Source organism: Podarcis muralis, chromosome 15, assembly GCF_964188315.1.
Source record: "Podarcis muralis chromosome 15, rPodMur119.hap1.1, whole genome shotgun sequence".
NCBI classification, from domain to species: domain Eukaryota; kingdom Metazoa; phylum Chordata; class Lepidosauria; order Squamata; family Lacertidae; genus Podarcis; species Podarcis muralis.
The window spans coordinates 9,091,455-9,109,165 of record NC_135669.1 but is presented as its reverse complement, the minus strand read 5'-3'; the positions used below and the strand labels follow the sequence as shown (position 1 = coordinate 9,109,165).

Sequence of the window (17,711 nt, the reverse complement as noted above, 5' to 3'; positions counted from 1 at the left end):
ATCCAGTCTGCTTCTGTTTTGAGCTCGGATTCAGTCACACACAAGCAAATTCGAGCTCTGTAATGAAAGTGGCTTTGGTGCTCTTGTGCATTATCTCTCCCCTGCCCCCCACTGGACCTCAGTGTCGGGGCAGAATGATGGGGGCGGAGATGCTCCTTCAGGTATCCTGGGCTGAGGCCATTTAGGGCTTTAAAGGTCAGCACCAACACTTTGAATTGTGCCCAGAAACGTATGTAGGTCTTTCAGGACCGGTGTTATATGATCTCGGTGGCCACTCCCAGTCACCAAATATAAACTCTTGTGCATGTTTTGTGCAAACAATGTAAAATTTTGTGCATATTTCTTTTTCATAATTAATTTTGAAGCTGGGTGGAATAGATTAGCAGGTAAAGATGTGAGATAGTGACACGGTCTTGAAATATATCAATATCTCCCAATGAAACTTGCACCTCTCCATTCTTGGATTGTCCTTAGCAGACGCTCAATGGACATAAAGTGGGGCAGACCTGCTTCCTTACTAACAGGCCAGGCAGAGTGTTTGAAAATATTCCAGCTCATTAGGAGTCATCAGGTCAAACACACAATGGCAAACTTCCACTATTTAAGGGCAAATATAGCCGCTAATCATCCCACCTTTAATTTAAAAAGAAACCCAACCCTTATTAAATTATGAAATTGGAATTAGCAATGTGTTCTTAGACTGCTTTCTTGATTGAGAACATTTGCCTCATTAATCCTGAACAACCCATGAGCACCATTAAAGTCTAACAGAATAATGAGAAAGATTACAGGGAGTGCCAATGACCATAACACACTCTGAGTGCTCCGGACAGGTTAGCTAGCATTCAGCAGCAACACGGAGAACATGGAATCCTTGCATATAACAATCTCTATGCAGTAATGCAGTTATCTCACACAAATTACCTATAGTTTTGAAGAGGCAAAGAGACACAGATTGTTCCAAAGTGCCCATATTATGAAGGCCAGGTCATTTGAATTGTCGGATTGCCCTGCTCAGTATTTTATTTTGGCATTTTGAATTCTGGATTTCTATTGGTGTTCATTTTATTCACATTTTAGTCTGGATTTTGTTTTCTGCTTTTAACTTGTGGAGAGAATTTTTGTTCTATACTGAGCTGTCTATAAATCGATCAAATAAATAAATTTCCAGAGTGGTTTAATGGGGAACTCTGGGAATTGTAGCTTTTGGAGTGTGTGTGTAGGACACACAGAGCTCTTCTAACAGCTCTCAGCATCCTTAACAAACCACAGTTAGCAGGACTGTTTAAGGGGAAGTTATGAGTGTTTAAAGTGGGGCCATAGTGTTTTAAATACATGGTTTGAATATGGTCTATGACTTGCATTTGCCCCACCCAGTGGCCCAAATTATCTGGAGAGCACCCGGTTAGCAAAGGCTGGCATTCAGGTATAACTAACTTTTTGTAATCTCTTCCTGACTGAAAGATTGCATATTTGAAATGGAGAATTTCCTGACAGTCTTTTATATGCAGCCTAATTTTTAAAGTGACTGTTCATTAAGCCACAATAGGCACTGGCACAATATTATACGTTCCTGCCATACAAACATAATTAATCATGATTAATACCACAATGACTCTTCAAAAGCAGTTATGATGATGTCCCATTTAAAATAAAGTGTTGCCATTATGTTCTGCAGCGTGTGATAGTCTAGCTGATAACTAAAATGTATATAATAAAGGAGGTTGATGAATAGGTTATAATTTACAACAGCGTCTCCTCTTTCCATTCCTGTGTGTCTAATGAGAACGATAATAAAGGCTTACTTAAGACTGTTGCACAGTTAAATATCCATCCGTGGATGCAGTTTTTATTTGTTTAATCTTGACTTTAGTGAGCTGAACGAGGTCTTGCGCTGAAATAGGAGCAGGATAAGAACCCAAGAATGTAAGAAGAGAAGAAGAGTTTTGGATTTGATATCCCGCTTTATCACTACCCAAAGGAGTCTCAAAGCGGCTAACATTCTCCTTTCCCTTCCTCCCCCACAACAAACACTCTGTGAGGTGAGTGAGGCTGAGAGACTTCAGAGAAGTGTGACTGGCCCAAGGTCACCCAGCAGCTGCATGTGGAGGAGCAGAGACGCGAACCCAGTTCAGCAGATTACGAGTCCACCACTCTTAACCACTACACCACACTGGCTCTTCAGAAGAGCTCTTCTGAATCAGGCCTAAAGCTCATCATCTCCAACTTCTTGGTCTTACAGTAACCGTCAAGGTGCCTATGGGAAGCCCACAAGCAGGTATTGAGTCTATCAGCACTCTAACCATTTGTGATTCCCAGCAACTAGCATTCAGGGCCTTACTGCCTCTGACAGTGAAAAAAGAATATAGCCATTGTAGATAGAAATCGTTGATAGCCTTACCCTCCATAAGACTGTGGGGTGGAGGGGCTTTGGCTTGCTGCATGACACATATGACCACTGGTCTTGCTAGCTAGGCATGATGGGAGTTGTAGTCCAAAAACAGCTGGAGACCCAAGTTTGGGAAACACTACTTTAAATGATGATGGACTACAATTCCCATAATTCCTGACCATTGCCTTGTAGGCCAGCAACATCTGGAGAGTAGCATATTAGCCATCTTTGCTTCAAGTCCTTCTCAGTTTCTAGACGTGCCGCAGTTAGGTAAAAGGTAAAGGACACAGCACCGTATAAAAGGTTGAATTTCATCCACAAAGTGTTGATGTATCATCAACTCAGTCACTGACATTCTGTTGTAGAAACAGCAAGAAGTGAGCAGAGGCTGAATGGAAACTGCTGCAGAGATGGACGGCGTCAGTTGTGTGGTTTTGCTCTCAGGTGATGCAGAGCTGGTAGGTGGAGAAACCATGGCAACAGTTCCCACTGGAATATCTCCACATTTTGTTACCAGTTGGATGGGGTTACCGATAATGCATAAGGTTGTTTCAGTATTCTGGAATATTTATTATCTTTGTGCAGAGCTCACTCATTTCTTGAAATTATTAGACAGAAGGAAACTGTCGCATTGGATTTTCTTTCAAAGGCAGAACAAAACAGTGCAATAAAGTGTGCTTGCACTCTGTCAAATTGTCTATGTGGGATCTGAATGATGCCCATTGCAAAATCAAGTGAGTTGAGACCACCACAAAATGAATGAGCCATTTATGACCTGTCAATAAAAGGCTTTTTATTCATAAATAACGGATCTGCAGTAATTCTGTACATCTTCCAAGGCTTCTGGAGCCCTACAATTTTATGCAAACTCTACATAAAACATCCATTTCTCCCCCACCCCCATATAAGATATCATGTTTGGCATTACGATATGTGTGCATGTATATTTATATACACACATACATATACGGATACATATACATAGATACATATATGATGTATTATACCTATTTATACACTCTGTACATGGTCTGAAAAAGAAGCCACTGCCACTTTCCCAAAGAGCATTTCCTGTACAACATTCAGAATTTACATTGATAATACAAGGCACAGAAAGTGTGATATGAAGCCAAGGCCAAATGCTTTGCTTATCTTAAGGAGGCATTGAATTCCTGCTTCTCTGCTTTTTTGATGTGAAACAAACAAACAAGCAAACATCATGCAATCAAACTTTGCTGAAATACCCTGAATTTACTTTGTGAAGTACAGGAGATCTCCCCCCCCCTCCCCCAGTTCTAAAAGCAAATGACTTTGAGGGACACTAAGAGTATCCTTCATAATTATAAAATAAAAATAAAAATAACCAGCAACATACAACAGTACCCATCACCAGGAAACTGAAAACCAAAAAGGAGACAGAATATGATGTAGATTTTGCTTATAAGGATATTTTGGATTCAGATATGTTAAAGAAGTTTTCTCACAAGTTCCTTTCATCTCTATTTCAGGGAGGGAGGAAAACAATAACTCCGGGATTCTAGTCATTTTCAGAGTCGTGGCACTGAAATTAATGGCCTTGACTAACTTAGGTCCATTAATGTCAATGGGTCAACTCTGTGTAGGACTAGCATTGGGTACAATCCTCAGAAAGAGCTTACATTACTGGCACATCACTTGCATTGTCAGGCAGAGATGTATTTTAGAGCATGGCTTGACTCTTTGAGCATCATACCGACGATTTGTTCTTCTCATCGTCCTCTCCTTTCTACAACATAACCCAAATGGGACTGAAGGGTATTCGAGAGCTGGTCGCTCATGAAGGTGAACCTGCACAATTTCTATGACTGTCAAAGACTACTGAAGGCTGCATGAAGGGAACTGATTCAAAAGAAACAGCGACAGAATGGAGCCCAACATCTGGAGGACAGCCATTTACTGTGAATTACAGTGGATCTGGGGAGAGTAAAGGGCAGGGGCGTCTTTCACCCTGAGGGCCGCATTCACCTATGAGGAACCTTCTGGGGGCCACATGCCAATGAGGGGTGAGGACAGAGGCAAAAGTGAGTGGAGCAACAGGTGCGACTCCTGTTGTGCCATTTCCTGCCGTGCAGAAGTCAAACACACACACAGACTTTTCCATCCTCTCTGTCCTCCATCTAGGCAGGCAAGGACATTATCCGAGTTCAAGGACACATTCCAGCCAGGCAAAAGCAGTTTAGGAACCTGCAGAGCAGCATTAGTGAAGGGTGGAGACTGAGGAGATTTCCATGGGCCAAAAAAGAGAAAGGCCTGAGGGAATTGATCCTGGCTCTGAAGTTGCCTACTCCTGGTCTAAGCAATCACAAGATGTCCCTCCAGGCCTTGGACTGCTTTGGATGAGGAATGTATAAATTCACAGAGGGCAAAGCTGTAATGGTTACTAGTTGTGATAGCTATATATTACCTCCAGTAACAGAGGCAATTTGTCAAGGAACAAGTTCCTTTCATGTCCTCCTGGCGGGTTGACCACTGAGAGAACAGAAGGCTGGATTATAGACAGGCCTTTGGTCTGATCCAGCAGGCTCTTCTTATGTTCTAAAGTCTCTGGTTTTTAGTTTTTTTAAGTTCAACAGTGATAAGTTACCTTGCAGACCTCCTTTGAAAAATGTGGCTGTATTTGGTTCACCTGTTTTAGTTTACACAGTAGGCACTAGAGCAGGGGTCAGCAACCTTTTTCAGCTGTGGGCTGGTCCACCGTCCCTCAGACCATGTGGGGGGCCACACTATATTTTTTGGGGGGGATGAACGAATTCCTATGCCCCAGAGATGCATTTTAAATAAAAGCACACACATTCTACTCATGTAAAAACACCAGGCAGGCCCCACAAATAACCCAGAGATGCATTTTAAATAAAAGCACACATTCTACTCATGTAAAAACACGCTGATTCCCGGACCGTCCGTGGGCCGGATTTAGATTGGGCCGCATCCAGCCCCCGGGCCTTAGTTTGCCTACCCCTGAACTAGAGCAATGAAGCTCACATCTGTGGACTCCCAATCTGCCGGTCTAGCTTTTTATTCTCTGGTGAAAGGTCAATTTATGTTGCAGAGGTCTGTGCACTTGGATATGCCCAATACATTCTGCTTTTATCTTCCTGACTCGAAAGAATGCCAGCAACGGAGGTTGCCTTGATGCAAGATGTTCGCTGAGGCATTAGGCAACAGCGGAAGCTCCCAGTGTTGCTCCCTAACAGATGGCAATTCAACAGCATATGCCTCTCAACCTGGGAGTGTTTATATAGACATCAAGACTAATAGCCAAGGGTAAATAATAAAGAACAGTCCTGCAAATTAGGTCAGTGACAAGACGTTGGACTTCCAAATTTCAGCAGCGCTCCGAGTGATGCCAACATTTGGCACCTCTCTGCCTCTCACCTTCTGTTATAAGTTATTGTTGTGGCGCCTCCTGCTGCACCCCCTTGGCTTGGCACCCAGTGTGGGCAAAGCAATTGTGCTCCCTTAAATCTGCCTCTGCTGAGGTGATATCTCAGAATTTAGCTCTGAATTCTGTCCCTTCTGAGTGGACTTAAAACATGCTTGGAATTTTGTCGGCTAGGGTAATATAAAATGTACACTAGGTTTGCAGAGCGAAATAGATGTCTCAAAAGGCATATATCTCCATGGATTAAGAGGGGGGCATTTGCAGGCTCAAGTTCTTAGCCTGGAGGAGGCATCCTTGGGAGCTGCCGAGCCGAGTACCCCTGTGGGCCCCCACCAGAGGGGTCTTTTTAAAAGAGCCCCATAAAACGGGGAGCTAGCACTGCGCCCCAGCTGGCGATGTCAATTTAAATAGGCAAGTGAGAAATATTGGCACTATAAAATGTTGCAGGGATGGTTTATAGGAGGAGAGGAAAAAGCAGGAATGAAAAAAGCTATCATAGTATGAGAAGCCTGTTACCAATAGACGAAATGTTGTGAGGTGGCTCTCTATCATTTTATTCTGCGTGGCAGATTCTCACATCTGTAATCTCAGCCTAGCCTAATTCATACGCCATTCTTTTCTTGCACTTTTGTTTAGGTGGCATATTCATGTGTTGTCATCACACCGAGTGCACAAACTAAGTGGTTTTCTAAGAGAGAAGAAACACAGCACTATAGTAAGCAAGAAGAAAGTCTTGTGTGTCTGAATACTGCACTACTCTATAGGTAATTACACTACCCCTGAACTAAAGTTTCACACTTGATATCATTTCTAGTTTTGCTGGGGTCACAAGGAATGGGTGGTATTATCTCATCAGAACACATTAGCTTGTGTACCATTCCTTGTGAAGAAGCACTAACCCAAGCTATCAAACACCTACTCAGAAGATTTCAAAAGCAGCTTTAGAAACAGCTTACAAAGCACAACACTATTTCCCCACCCCCATCACAGCAAAACACAAAATCTGGACAATATGTATTAGAATTACGTATGAAATATTTGTGATCCATGTCCAGTGAAGTTACCATGATTCTGCCTTTCCTTTATATGATCACCATAGTCCTAAATCTGATGTGCTAGAAATAAAGGAGTTTTGGAAAAAGGGATATTCACAAGATCCCTGAGCATGCACTGATTTGAAAGATCAATGTTCAAAGAGAACTATGACTACCATCAGCTCCAACATCTGGAGGGCACCAAGCTGGTGAAAGCAGATTTAGAGAGTGGCATGGTTGTTCAAATCCATGTAGGTTTACAGGAGAAATATACAGGTTAAGTAATCAGGAATAAACAAAATGTGACTTTAGAACTGCTACAAATACTAAGCGGGGGAGGTGTATAATAATATTTTACCTATTTTGTTATTGTGAAGTATCTGGTTGAAAGTTTAAATGAATATATGGGGGATGAGGTCCAACATAAACCATATTAGGGTGAGATACTGTTCATTTTTCATGGGCTTTTGGTTAATTCATTTTTGTTTTTCCATTGATTTTGATGGGAGACTGAGCATCCAATCCTAATCTAAGTTACAGATCCATTGTGTGAAGCTGGGAGTCTGCTGTAGGTTCTAAAATTAGGCACAATCCTGTTCTGCTATGTTTCCAAATGGGGCTAGACTTGTTCCATTTCTGTGAGATGAATGAGAGTTGCCTTTGATAGGACTTCCAGATGACTTGTTTACTGAGGATTCATTCCAACTCATTTGTTGGGAGATTAGATGACATGGGCTACTTTATGAGTAATTATTCAAATTTGTATTGACAGCATTGCATTAAACCAATTGCCATCCTATACTTTCTAATATATTTCCCCTTCCCTTTGCTTATTGCAGTAAACTCTGTCCTTTGTAGAAAACAGGTTTGTTATGCAAGAGCTCCCAAACAGCTCTAAAGGCAGAACTTGAATTTGTTGGTATGCAGTTGAAATCCCACCTGAAAACAGTGACAGCCTGGAAGTGCCCTGAATCTGTTTTCAGTTCTAAAGGGTCATTGCAGACACCAGGAGGAGCAGCGAACGAAGAGATGTCCCTGTTCTACTGCTGCATATTTGTAATACTGCTCCCACAGTAGGAGAGACAGATGTTGGGTTTTCACTTTCAGGGAAGTAGTGCACAGAGAGAAAACCCAGCTGCCCTCGTGGAACCATGAGGGTACCAGGGATGAGGGAGAAATTCAGTCCAGTTTGCATTTAATCTGAATCTACGCAATCTGCACTTTCTGAGACAATATGCACAGCCTTCCTTCAAAATCTGCAGGTCTCTGAATTTTGCAATGCAAGTCTCCAACCAAATAATGAGCAAAGATGCATATGGTCAGATCCACCCATCTGTAAGGTTTCCGCCACCACTCCCCCCATACAATATTGTTGAAAGCAACTGGGACCTGAGTTTGCCCAATTCCATCAGCATCCCTATCCGAAATATATTGTGGAGGGAGCTCTATGAGGACAGAAGTCCTCCCACTTCACACATAATCACCCTCCAACTTCTGCCAAAAGGGAGGAAGGACTGTGAGTCAGTGGCAGAGGAACTCTTTTGCATGTAGAAGGTCCTGGGTTGAATCCTGGGCATCTTCAGTTTGGGCAGGGAAATACCGGTATTCCCTGACTGGAGCGCTGCCACTGGATCAGACAATATCAAGCTGGGGGGGGGGGCAGTGGTCTGACTCAGTAACGACAGTTTTGTATGATGTTGGGCGGTGGGTATGATGGGCGGAGGCAGGAAGCTTCTCCTTCCATGAATGCTGTTCATTGCATCAGGATGCCTGAAGAAGGCTGTGGTACGCAGCAAACTCCTCTAAATCCAGGTGCCTTGGTGCTGGAAACTAATTCTGGCAGACATACAGGGCAAATAGCACAAGTAGCACGCCTTTGTTGTTGTTGTTGTTATTGTTGTTGTTGTTGTTATTATTATTATTATTATTATTATTATTATTATTATTACTGCAATAAAGTGGCTCTCCGTAATATGCACACTTCCTCCACCCCATGACCAGTCATCATCTCTCTGTGCGTTTCATCATGATAGCATTTAGATAATTCAAACAATGGGATTTTATTTCCAAAGTTGCTGGTGGAAACCTGTAAAAGAGTCAGGAACCAACCAGACCTCCAGCTGACACCACAAACAGTAAGCAATGCTGGAAGATGATGGGCAACAATCTGAAATCGTTTTCACTCAGTTTATTCAGCAACTGTGAAGGATTAGAAGACAACATCTGAGGTGCTGAAAAACATCTAAAGGGTTGTGGGAGAACATTTCTGTGCCACTTTCTGTGCAGAAGCTAAGAGGCTCATAGATACAACCATATTGTTGTGGCTGTTGTGGAACTTAAATGTTTTTCTGTGGGGGTGTGGATAGTTACTGAGGAGGGTGGGTTCTGAGAAAAAGGTTGGGTGTGCTGTAACCTGTAAGAAGCCTAGTAGGGTTGAGCAAGAAAACAGTGTTCTGTTTTTAGGATCTTGGAAACAGGGTTTTAATCCTCACTCAGCCATGTGAGTGGCGGGTAGCGCTGTGGTCTAAACCAGAGCCTAGGTCTTGCTGATCAGAAGGTCGGCGGTTTGAATCCCTGTGACGGGGTGAGCTCCCGTTGCTCAGTCCCTGCTCCTACCAACCTAGCAGTTCGAAAGCACGTCAAAGTACAAGTAGATAAATAGGCACCACTCTGGTGGAAAGGTAAACAGTGTTTCCGTACTCTGCTCCGGTTTGCCAGAAGCGGCTCAGTCATGCTGGCCACATGACCTGGAAGCTGTATGCCCATTCCTTCGGCCAATAAAGCGAGATGAGCGCCACAACCCCCGAGTCGTCCGCGACTGGACCTAACGGTCAGGGGTCCCTTTACCTTTCCCAGCCATGAAGCGCACTGCGAGACCTTTGGATTCATCACTGTCTCTCAGTCTGGAGCATATAATGAGGAGCAGAACTTTGTATGTCACCTTGAGCTCTTTGGAGGAAAGGTGGGATACAAATGTAATAATAATAATAATAATAATAATAATAATAATAATAATAATAATAATACACTCAGGTTGCAAAATAGGGGCAGTGAGGGGTGTGACTTGGGTGGAATTATGAGGGCCAGATTGAGAAACATGGAGGGCCGTATTCAGCCACAGGGCCTGAGCTTCTCCTGTTTTATTGTTTTATCATTTATATGCCTGGTTTGGCCACAGTTCATCTTTCTATCCTCAACTCCCCAATCCTCACCATTTAGAGTCATTTCAATGCACAAACTCTAAAAATTGCCACCCCAATAATGTGCACTGTCATTCTGCCATGCAGCATCATAAAGTTAATTTACAGGTGTTGACAACATTGATTTGGCAGTCTTACGCGTCTAGATTAAAAACCTGTAAACTTAAGGAAAGGTCTGCTTGGTAGACTTAAATGGAAACTTCATCTACCAGCAGCAGAAGAGCCATAAAATCCTATAATATTTTTATTGCCCCCCCCCCGCTTTTTTAAGAGAAAGGGGGATTGACAAAGTACTTGTTAAAGGTAGCAAAACATTTTTATGCTTTAAAAAACTAATATAAAAAGCTAAAAAATAATGCATCTTTTAGCCTTCTTTGTATCTTTCCTATAATATGTTTTGAGAGGTTCTAGGGGAAGATATCAACCATAAATCACTAGAACGACTGTCTCCTTTTAAGTGCAAGAGCTTTGAAGAGTTTATATGCAATCATCTCTCTCACACATTGAAAGAAAGTTTGGGAACACTTAGAAAACATACAGTGTGAGAACATTTTTTATGGTCACAGCATCAGAACAAAAGATCGGGGAATCAGCAGAGTGCTTTGGCTAGGTTTTGACAATTTTCTTGAGTCTGTTTAATTAGCAGTCTGTATTTAGAAAACACACCAAGGAACATCTTGAATCATAATTAACTGAGTGCAATAAACTTCAGATCTAAAAGAGCTGGAAAAAGCATGTTCTCTCTATCACCCCCTGGTGTGTGTGTGTCTTAACAATAATGGATCCCACATTCAACTAGTTATTTCTGGCAGTAATTTTAATCCTGCCGTGTTTTGTTTAATGAAACACGGAAACAAGCAGTTCAGATGCCTCCTGGCATTTCTGGAACACATGGGGGGTTCATGGGAGCTTGTGTGATAGCTTCGCCCATGACCACTGATGTGCTTGGTAGCCACATTCAGACCTGACAGGAGGAGAAGAAGCTGCCTGATATGATCAGAACATGGTCCATCTTGCTCAGTATTGTCTACACGAACTGGCATCAGCTCTCTAGGGTTTCAGACAGGAGCTTCTCCCAGCCTTGAAAATCCTAGGGATTGAACCTGGTACCTTCTCAAGACAGATGCTCTTGCAACTGATCTATGTCTCTCTGCCTCATGCGGCTCCTGGGCTTGCATGGAGTCTCTTCTTGTACCTGCTGCATGTGGAGGAGTCTGGCTGCCCAACGTGGGGTGGTGGGGACAGAATGAGCTTGCATGACCTTCTCACTTGTTCCAGGGATACACAGTCGTACCTTGTTTTCCAAACAGCTTAGTTCTCGAATGTTTTGCCTCCCAAACGCCACAAACCCAGAAGTGAGTGTTCCGGTTTGCAAACTATTTTTGGAAGCCGAGTGTCCGACGGGGCTTCCGCAGCTTCTGATTGGCACAGAGGGGTGAACACCATGAACCCTGAACTCCTAGGAGTTAGGCGCAATGGAAAGACAAATCTGAGGGGCATCTTCTGCTGTTCCTGCATGCTTTTTTTGACAACTGGTCTTGACCCAAGTGGTCTTTGGTTGAGTGGGTATCTGTCCTCTTCCTACAGAGCTACGGAACTGGGGTTCCCCCATTTTGTAATTTTGGTATTGTGTGTGTGTGTTTGCAGCTATGATAGTACACTAATTGTACATTGTACTTATTATAATACCTGTACTTATTATAATTTTTGAATTATATTATAGAATTATATATCATAATTATATTATATAATAATTATTATGATATGACTACTAAATAAATCTGCCAATCTGAAGGGTTAAAAAAAAGGGCATGATCCCTTTTTTTTGCCAGACAAATAATTATAATTATTATTTCAATTCATTACCCACCAGGTCCCAGGGTAGATTACAACCATTTGAAATACAATAGGAAAAAAGTTAAAACAGGTTTCAGTCACAAGAATAGGGTGGGTTCTAAAAACTCAAAGAGGCCAGGATACAGAGATACATATTCAGTATATACCTGACCAGATTGGGAAGAATCTATCCATTTTTCAGAGCTTCTGAAAGTGTAATTTTGTCTGAAAAAACTACCAAGTATTGGAAAAAAAATTCTGCTAACCAGAAATACCCCCCAACCGGCCCAACTAAGCTCTTTAGTCAGAGGCATCTAATAATAATAATTGTAATAATAATAATAATAATAATAATAATAATAATAATAATAATATCCTGCCCATCTGGCTGGGTTTCCTCAGCCACTCTTGGCAGCTTCCAACCGAATATTAAAAACATCCCTAAACAGGGCTGCCTTCAGATGTCTTGTAAAAGTAAGATAATTGCTTATTGCCTTGACATCTGATGGGAGGGCGTTCCACAGGGCAGGCGCCACTACCGAAAAGGCCCTCTGACTGGTTCCCTGTAACCTCACTTCTCACGGCGAGGGAACTGCCAGAAGGCCCTCGGCGCTGGACCTCAGTGTCTGGGCAGAACGATGGGGGTGGAGACGCTCCTTCAGGTATACAGGACCGAGGCCGTTTAGGGCTTTAAAGGTCAGCACCAACACTTTGAACTGTGCTCGGAAACATACTAGGAGCCACAACAGATCTCTCAGGACCGGTGTTATATGGTCTCGGGGGCCTCTCACTTCCTCTCACGTGTACCTTTAAAACAGGAGTGAGGAACCAGTGGCAGCCATGATGTTGTTGGGGCTACAACTCCCATCATCCCTGAGCAGTGGCCAAGGTGGGTGCAGCTGGTGGAAGTTGGGGGTCCTACAGCGTCTGGAGGGCCACAGGCTCCCCACTCTTGCTTGAAGGATTCCAAAGTCCTTAGGCCAAGCCCCAGTGGGAGCACTAATTAGCAAAAGAGGGAGTTCCAAAAATTAATGCAACAAGGAAATGAAAGTGAAAATATCTCAGCGGCTTTCACTCTGTCATTGTTTTGAAGTGTCTTAGCTCAGGGATAGCAGACCCTCCAATTGCCCCTATTTTCCAGGGGTTTACAGAAGCTGTCTCGGTTTCTGATTTGATCCCAGAATGCCCCACTTTTCCTTAGGATGTCTCTGTTTTCATTGGAGAAATGTTGGAGGGTATGGGGTGGAGCTGCTCCTCTCCCATATCACAATCCTTCTTCAGAGGGAAATCTAGAAATTGTGGCTTTGTGTGGAGAATAGGTTTATCCTATCAACTCTCAGCATACTTAACAAACTACAGCTCCCATAGTTCTTTGAGGGAGAACCAGTATCATAAAGCTTTAAATGCATGATATGAATGTCACCTAGAAATGGAGAAGGAAGGTTTATACCTGAAATCTGGAAGTCCTGACACAGCTGAATTTTTCCTGCATCTGACCATCTCTTACATCCAACATGCTTGTGCCCTGTTTTCTCTTTAAAGAAGGTCAACTAATTATATGCAAATACATATATATAACGTGTAATACATATAAAAAAGTCAAGCACGAGGCGGCACCATATTTCTGCAGCATAATTTTATAAGTATCAACATATTAGTATTTTTTATACAGTTATATTCATTGTTCAATGTATCTATTTATGTGCTGGCTACTTTAGGAAACCTGGTGTGTATATGCATATAATTTTATATGTACCTGTATAATAATGCATATAATATGCAATATTTGTTCATAGTTTTAGGAGAACTAGTAAAAAGAAATAGCTCACTTCTTGTCAAGATCAATGAGCAATACGGGAATGGGAAAAGATTCGTGTAGATAAGCTCCACATTGAGATTTTCAGAAAATTCCACCCCCAGCCATGCAAAAGTGCCACACGGGTCTCTGATAATGGGAGCAGCAATGCAGGAAAGCTTCTCTTCCAGTTTCCTTGATCTAAATCTAGCTCTCCCACATACACACCCACTAGGGGACAAAATACTGGTATGACACAGATATTTGTGATTTTTTTCCCTGAGGTCTAATAGCACCTGTGGGAAGAGTGACTCTTACCAGGGAAAGGGTTGGAAAAACGCCCTCCACTGGGCATGATCCAATTTAAAAATGGGGAACTCCTCAAAACTGATTTTATTTTTTTATTTAAAAAGTCAGGAGATCTAACCACGTGTCTCCTGAGTCCAATCTTCTTATATGAGTAAACAGATGTTACTTAGGATGAACTTTGGATGAACTGGGGTGTCTTGGGGGGATTTTGGACTTGTCAGAGGGGGAATGGGTTGTGCTATCCACAAGTTGTGACTACTGAAGCGCTTTATGGTGCCTCAGCCATCCAAACAGTGATGTTTTCAATGATGCTGCAGAGAAATGCCTGCCAAGGGCAAACAAATGTATCTAAGGTTATCATGACACCAGGGTGGGGAGAGGGCAGAAGGAGAGTTCAACTGTGAATGCTTATAAGCGGAGGAAATCATTTTACCTGAAAAGAAAATCCCTTCTCACCCCAAAACCAACTTTTAAAGTGCCTAGCACAAACGCCCCTGAACCAATTTGTCTGCAATTTGGCAGATTTCTTACCTAGGGGCAACTTTTCAGCAATTTTCTAACTGAATCCCCACAAAACACTAGGAGACTGAGTGATTTTACCCACCCTATAATGGCTGTCCTTGGAATAAAACCACTGAATGTATCCTTCTGAAATTTGGAGAAATCCGTGCCCCAAGAAAGGGCAGCCTTACCTGCATATTTCATTTAATTCTGTCAAAATACTAAAAAGTTACAGATATTTCTGCTTTTTTTTAAAAAAAATGACTTTTAATCAGTTGCACTTATTTGCCTGTAATTCAGCGGTGTTAATCCACTCTTGAGACTCTGCAATACCTTCAAATTTTACCCACTTCTGTGAAAAGGAAGGAAACGTTACAGCCCCATTTTAAAATTTTCCAGAAGTGGAGAGGATGGGGCGATTGAAGCAGACTCTGAAGGCCTCTGCGTCAAATCACACAGCACCTCCAACCAAGGTAAGCTGCTTTCCAAAGTGCCAAATTGCAGCCCAAACCAAATCTTGCGGTCAGTGCACACCCTGATATTAATGCACCCAACTACTTTCTTAAAAAGCAGGTTAATCACACATAGTTTTTGTACCCAAGGCAGATACCAACTTCTAGCAATTCATTGTTTTCTGTCCTCCCCCCTCTTTCTAGTGGTGATTGTGGCACCAGCTCCATCTTACCTGAGCCCTCTAAATGGCCATTGCCTCAGTGAGTGCCCACGCTGCTTGGCTTTAGTTGAAAACTAAACAAGAAAGCCACAAAACACATAGAGAAGAAACAACTGAGCAAACCAAAACACAGAGAGGTCTAAGATTTAGAAAAATCCAGGCATCTTTTAAATATTCCATAATTTTAATCTTTTCCTCTCTTGGTTGTGGTAGCCAAAAGATCGTACTCATTTTCTGCACTTAAGTATCAAATTTAATCTTCATTGTGATTTAATCTTTAATCTTCATTGGGAGATTGTTTCCCCCACCCTCTTACAGCAACAGTTGTGTAAAGGGACCTGGGTCTTCTTTATGGCTTGCCAGCTTCTTCTGTTCCTCCAGATGCAAATTGGTTTGATGGCGTGAAGGAGAGAGCCAATGAATCATGGGAAGGATGTGTGATTGTAGCACATGGTTTCTTCCGGCTCACAGGAATTCCCTCAGTTACAAAGTCCAAGCTGGCTATCAGTTCTTCGAAAGTGATGACTAAAGTCCATTTTGTCTGCTGTAGCTGAAGTTGGACTCCTCGATTTGAGTTTCTGTTAGATTAGAGTTTTTGGGCTGTGTCCTTCCTATCTCTTCCAGTGCACAGGCTAGAGAGTCTAAATCGCCATCGTGCTGATGCCTGGCTTCCCACAAGTCCAAAATAACAGCAGATGGGCTGCGCTGGGTAGCAAAGTAAGACAAATTCCTAAATGAGAGAGACAAAAACAAAGGGGTTAGGCTTCAGGATGATGACTGCCCCCCTCACAGATACTTGGTAGGATTGCTTGCAAAACTCAGGCGATCTCTGGGAAATGTAGGGAGGAACTTTCAAAATCTAACTACTTTTAAGGCTGCATCCGATGCAGCACTAAGTTAAGTTCTCTTAACGGTTCCACTGCTGAAATGTCTTGTGCCAGGAGAACATTGGTGAACAAGAGAATGCATAAGCAGGTAACTTTGGGTACATTCAGACGTGGGACTTACTCCAAATGTTTTCCAGGTTATAATGCTAGCATGCCTGTCCCAGTTTTTAATGTTCCTGTTACACTGCATAAAGGTAAAGGTAAAGGTACCCCTGCCCGTTCGGGCCAGTCTTGACAGACTCTAGGGTTGTGCGCTCATCTCACTCTATAGGCCGGGAGCCAGCGCTGTCCGCAGACACTTCCGGGTCACGTGGCCAGCGTGACAAGCTGCATCTGGCGAGCCAGCGCAGCACACGGAACGCCGTTTACCTTCCCGCTGGTAAGCGGTCCCTATTTATCTACTTGCACCCGGGGGTGCTTTCGAACTGCTAGGTTGGCAGGCGCTGGGACCGAACGACGGGAGCGCACCCCGCCGCGGGGATTCGAACCGCCGACCATGCGATCAGCAAGTCCTAGGCGCTGAGGTTTTACCCACAGCGCCACCCGCGTCCCTCCCAAGTTACACTGCATAGAATCATAGAAACGAGGGTCATCTATTTCAGGCATGTCCAACAGGTAGATCGTGATCTACCGGTAGATCACTGGACGTCTGCGGTAGATCATTGGTGGGGCTTGAACCCCTGACCTTGAGATTTTAAGTCTCATGCTCTACTGACTGAGCTACCTGTTGCATTATGGAACTGTGAGGGGTTTTTTTTAATCAATAAGCCACATGTCACACTAAATTTCATCCACACCAACCGTGGATGTCATTGGACATGCCATCACCTTTATGTGCATGCCTGTTTCTGTTTCCCCATGATTCAACCATGGAAATAGCAGGAAAGTACAGTATGCCAGAATACCGCCCCAGATTTTGTCCGATAATTTTCCAAGTTAACAGGATTTTCTTTTCTTTTCTGGAAGCAACTAACCTAGAAATGAGTACTGAATTTCTGCTAGACTTCAGAAGTGGCTTTTATGTCATGTGAAAGTTCACAGAGAAGGCAGAACTGATCAAGTAAGAAAGTGCCAGAGAAACAAAATAAAGTGTCTGGATGCAACCTTAGTTGCACAATAGACTGCCCAATACATTGAGTGACGGGTTTCCACTAGCACAACTGTTGTGTTAGATTCATCTGTTCCACAGCACTAAAACTCACATGAGCACTTGCATTAACAGACAGAGAACACTGGATACAATCCACAGGTTGCATATTCCACGAAAATACTCTCCTTCTAAATAATAGGCTTAATATCACGATGGCACACAGGAATAGCAGTGCATTTTTTTGGAAATGAACTTTTTGGCTAAGTGGTAGCAACACATTGACTTTTTAGAGAGCTGGATAAACAAGGCTGTTTGCATGAACAAAGGTACCTGCATCCCAGTGTAAATAACAAGGACTTCTAAAGCATGATCCATAATTTAGTAACAAATCACCATGGCACAAGCAAATATTGTGAGTTTGTATGCAAGGTTTGGTGTGCTTTGGCATGGAACTTGATTTTTTTTTTAGTTGCCTTTCTTCATAAGCCATTTTTTATATATTTTGCTAAAGTGCACACACAAGATTGATGGGAACGTTCAGGGCATTTATTTGCGCAAGACCTGCTGGAACAA

The 17,711-nt window shown here is 42.7% G+C and overlaps 1 protein-coding gene across 5 annotated transcripts in view; it reads right to left on the bottom strand.

The window, feature by feature from the left end:
* Positions 1-13,502: 13,502 nt before the first annotated feature.
* UNC5D (unc-5 netrin receptor D) overlaps positions 13,503-17,711 on the bottom strand; it is a 422,213-nt gene continuing 418,004 nt past the window's right edge. For all 5 annotated transcript variants that reach the window (XM_028707671.2, XM_028707672.2, XM_028707674.2 and 2 more), the window contains one exon: positions 13,503-15,891. In XM_028707671.2, the coding sequence (XP_028563504.2) occupies positions 15,687-15,891 (205 nt within the window). In that variant the 3' untranslated portion in view covers positions 13,503-15,686. The remainder of the gene's footprint in view (positions 15,892-17,711) is intronic.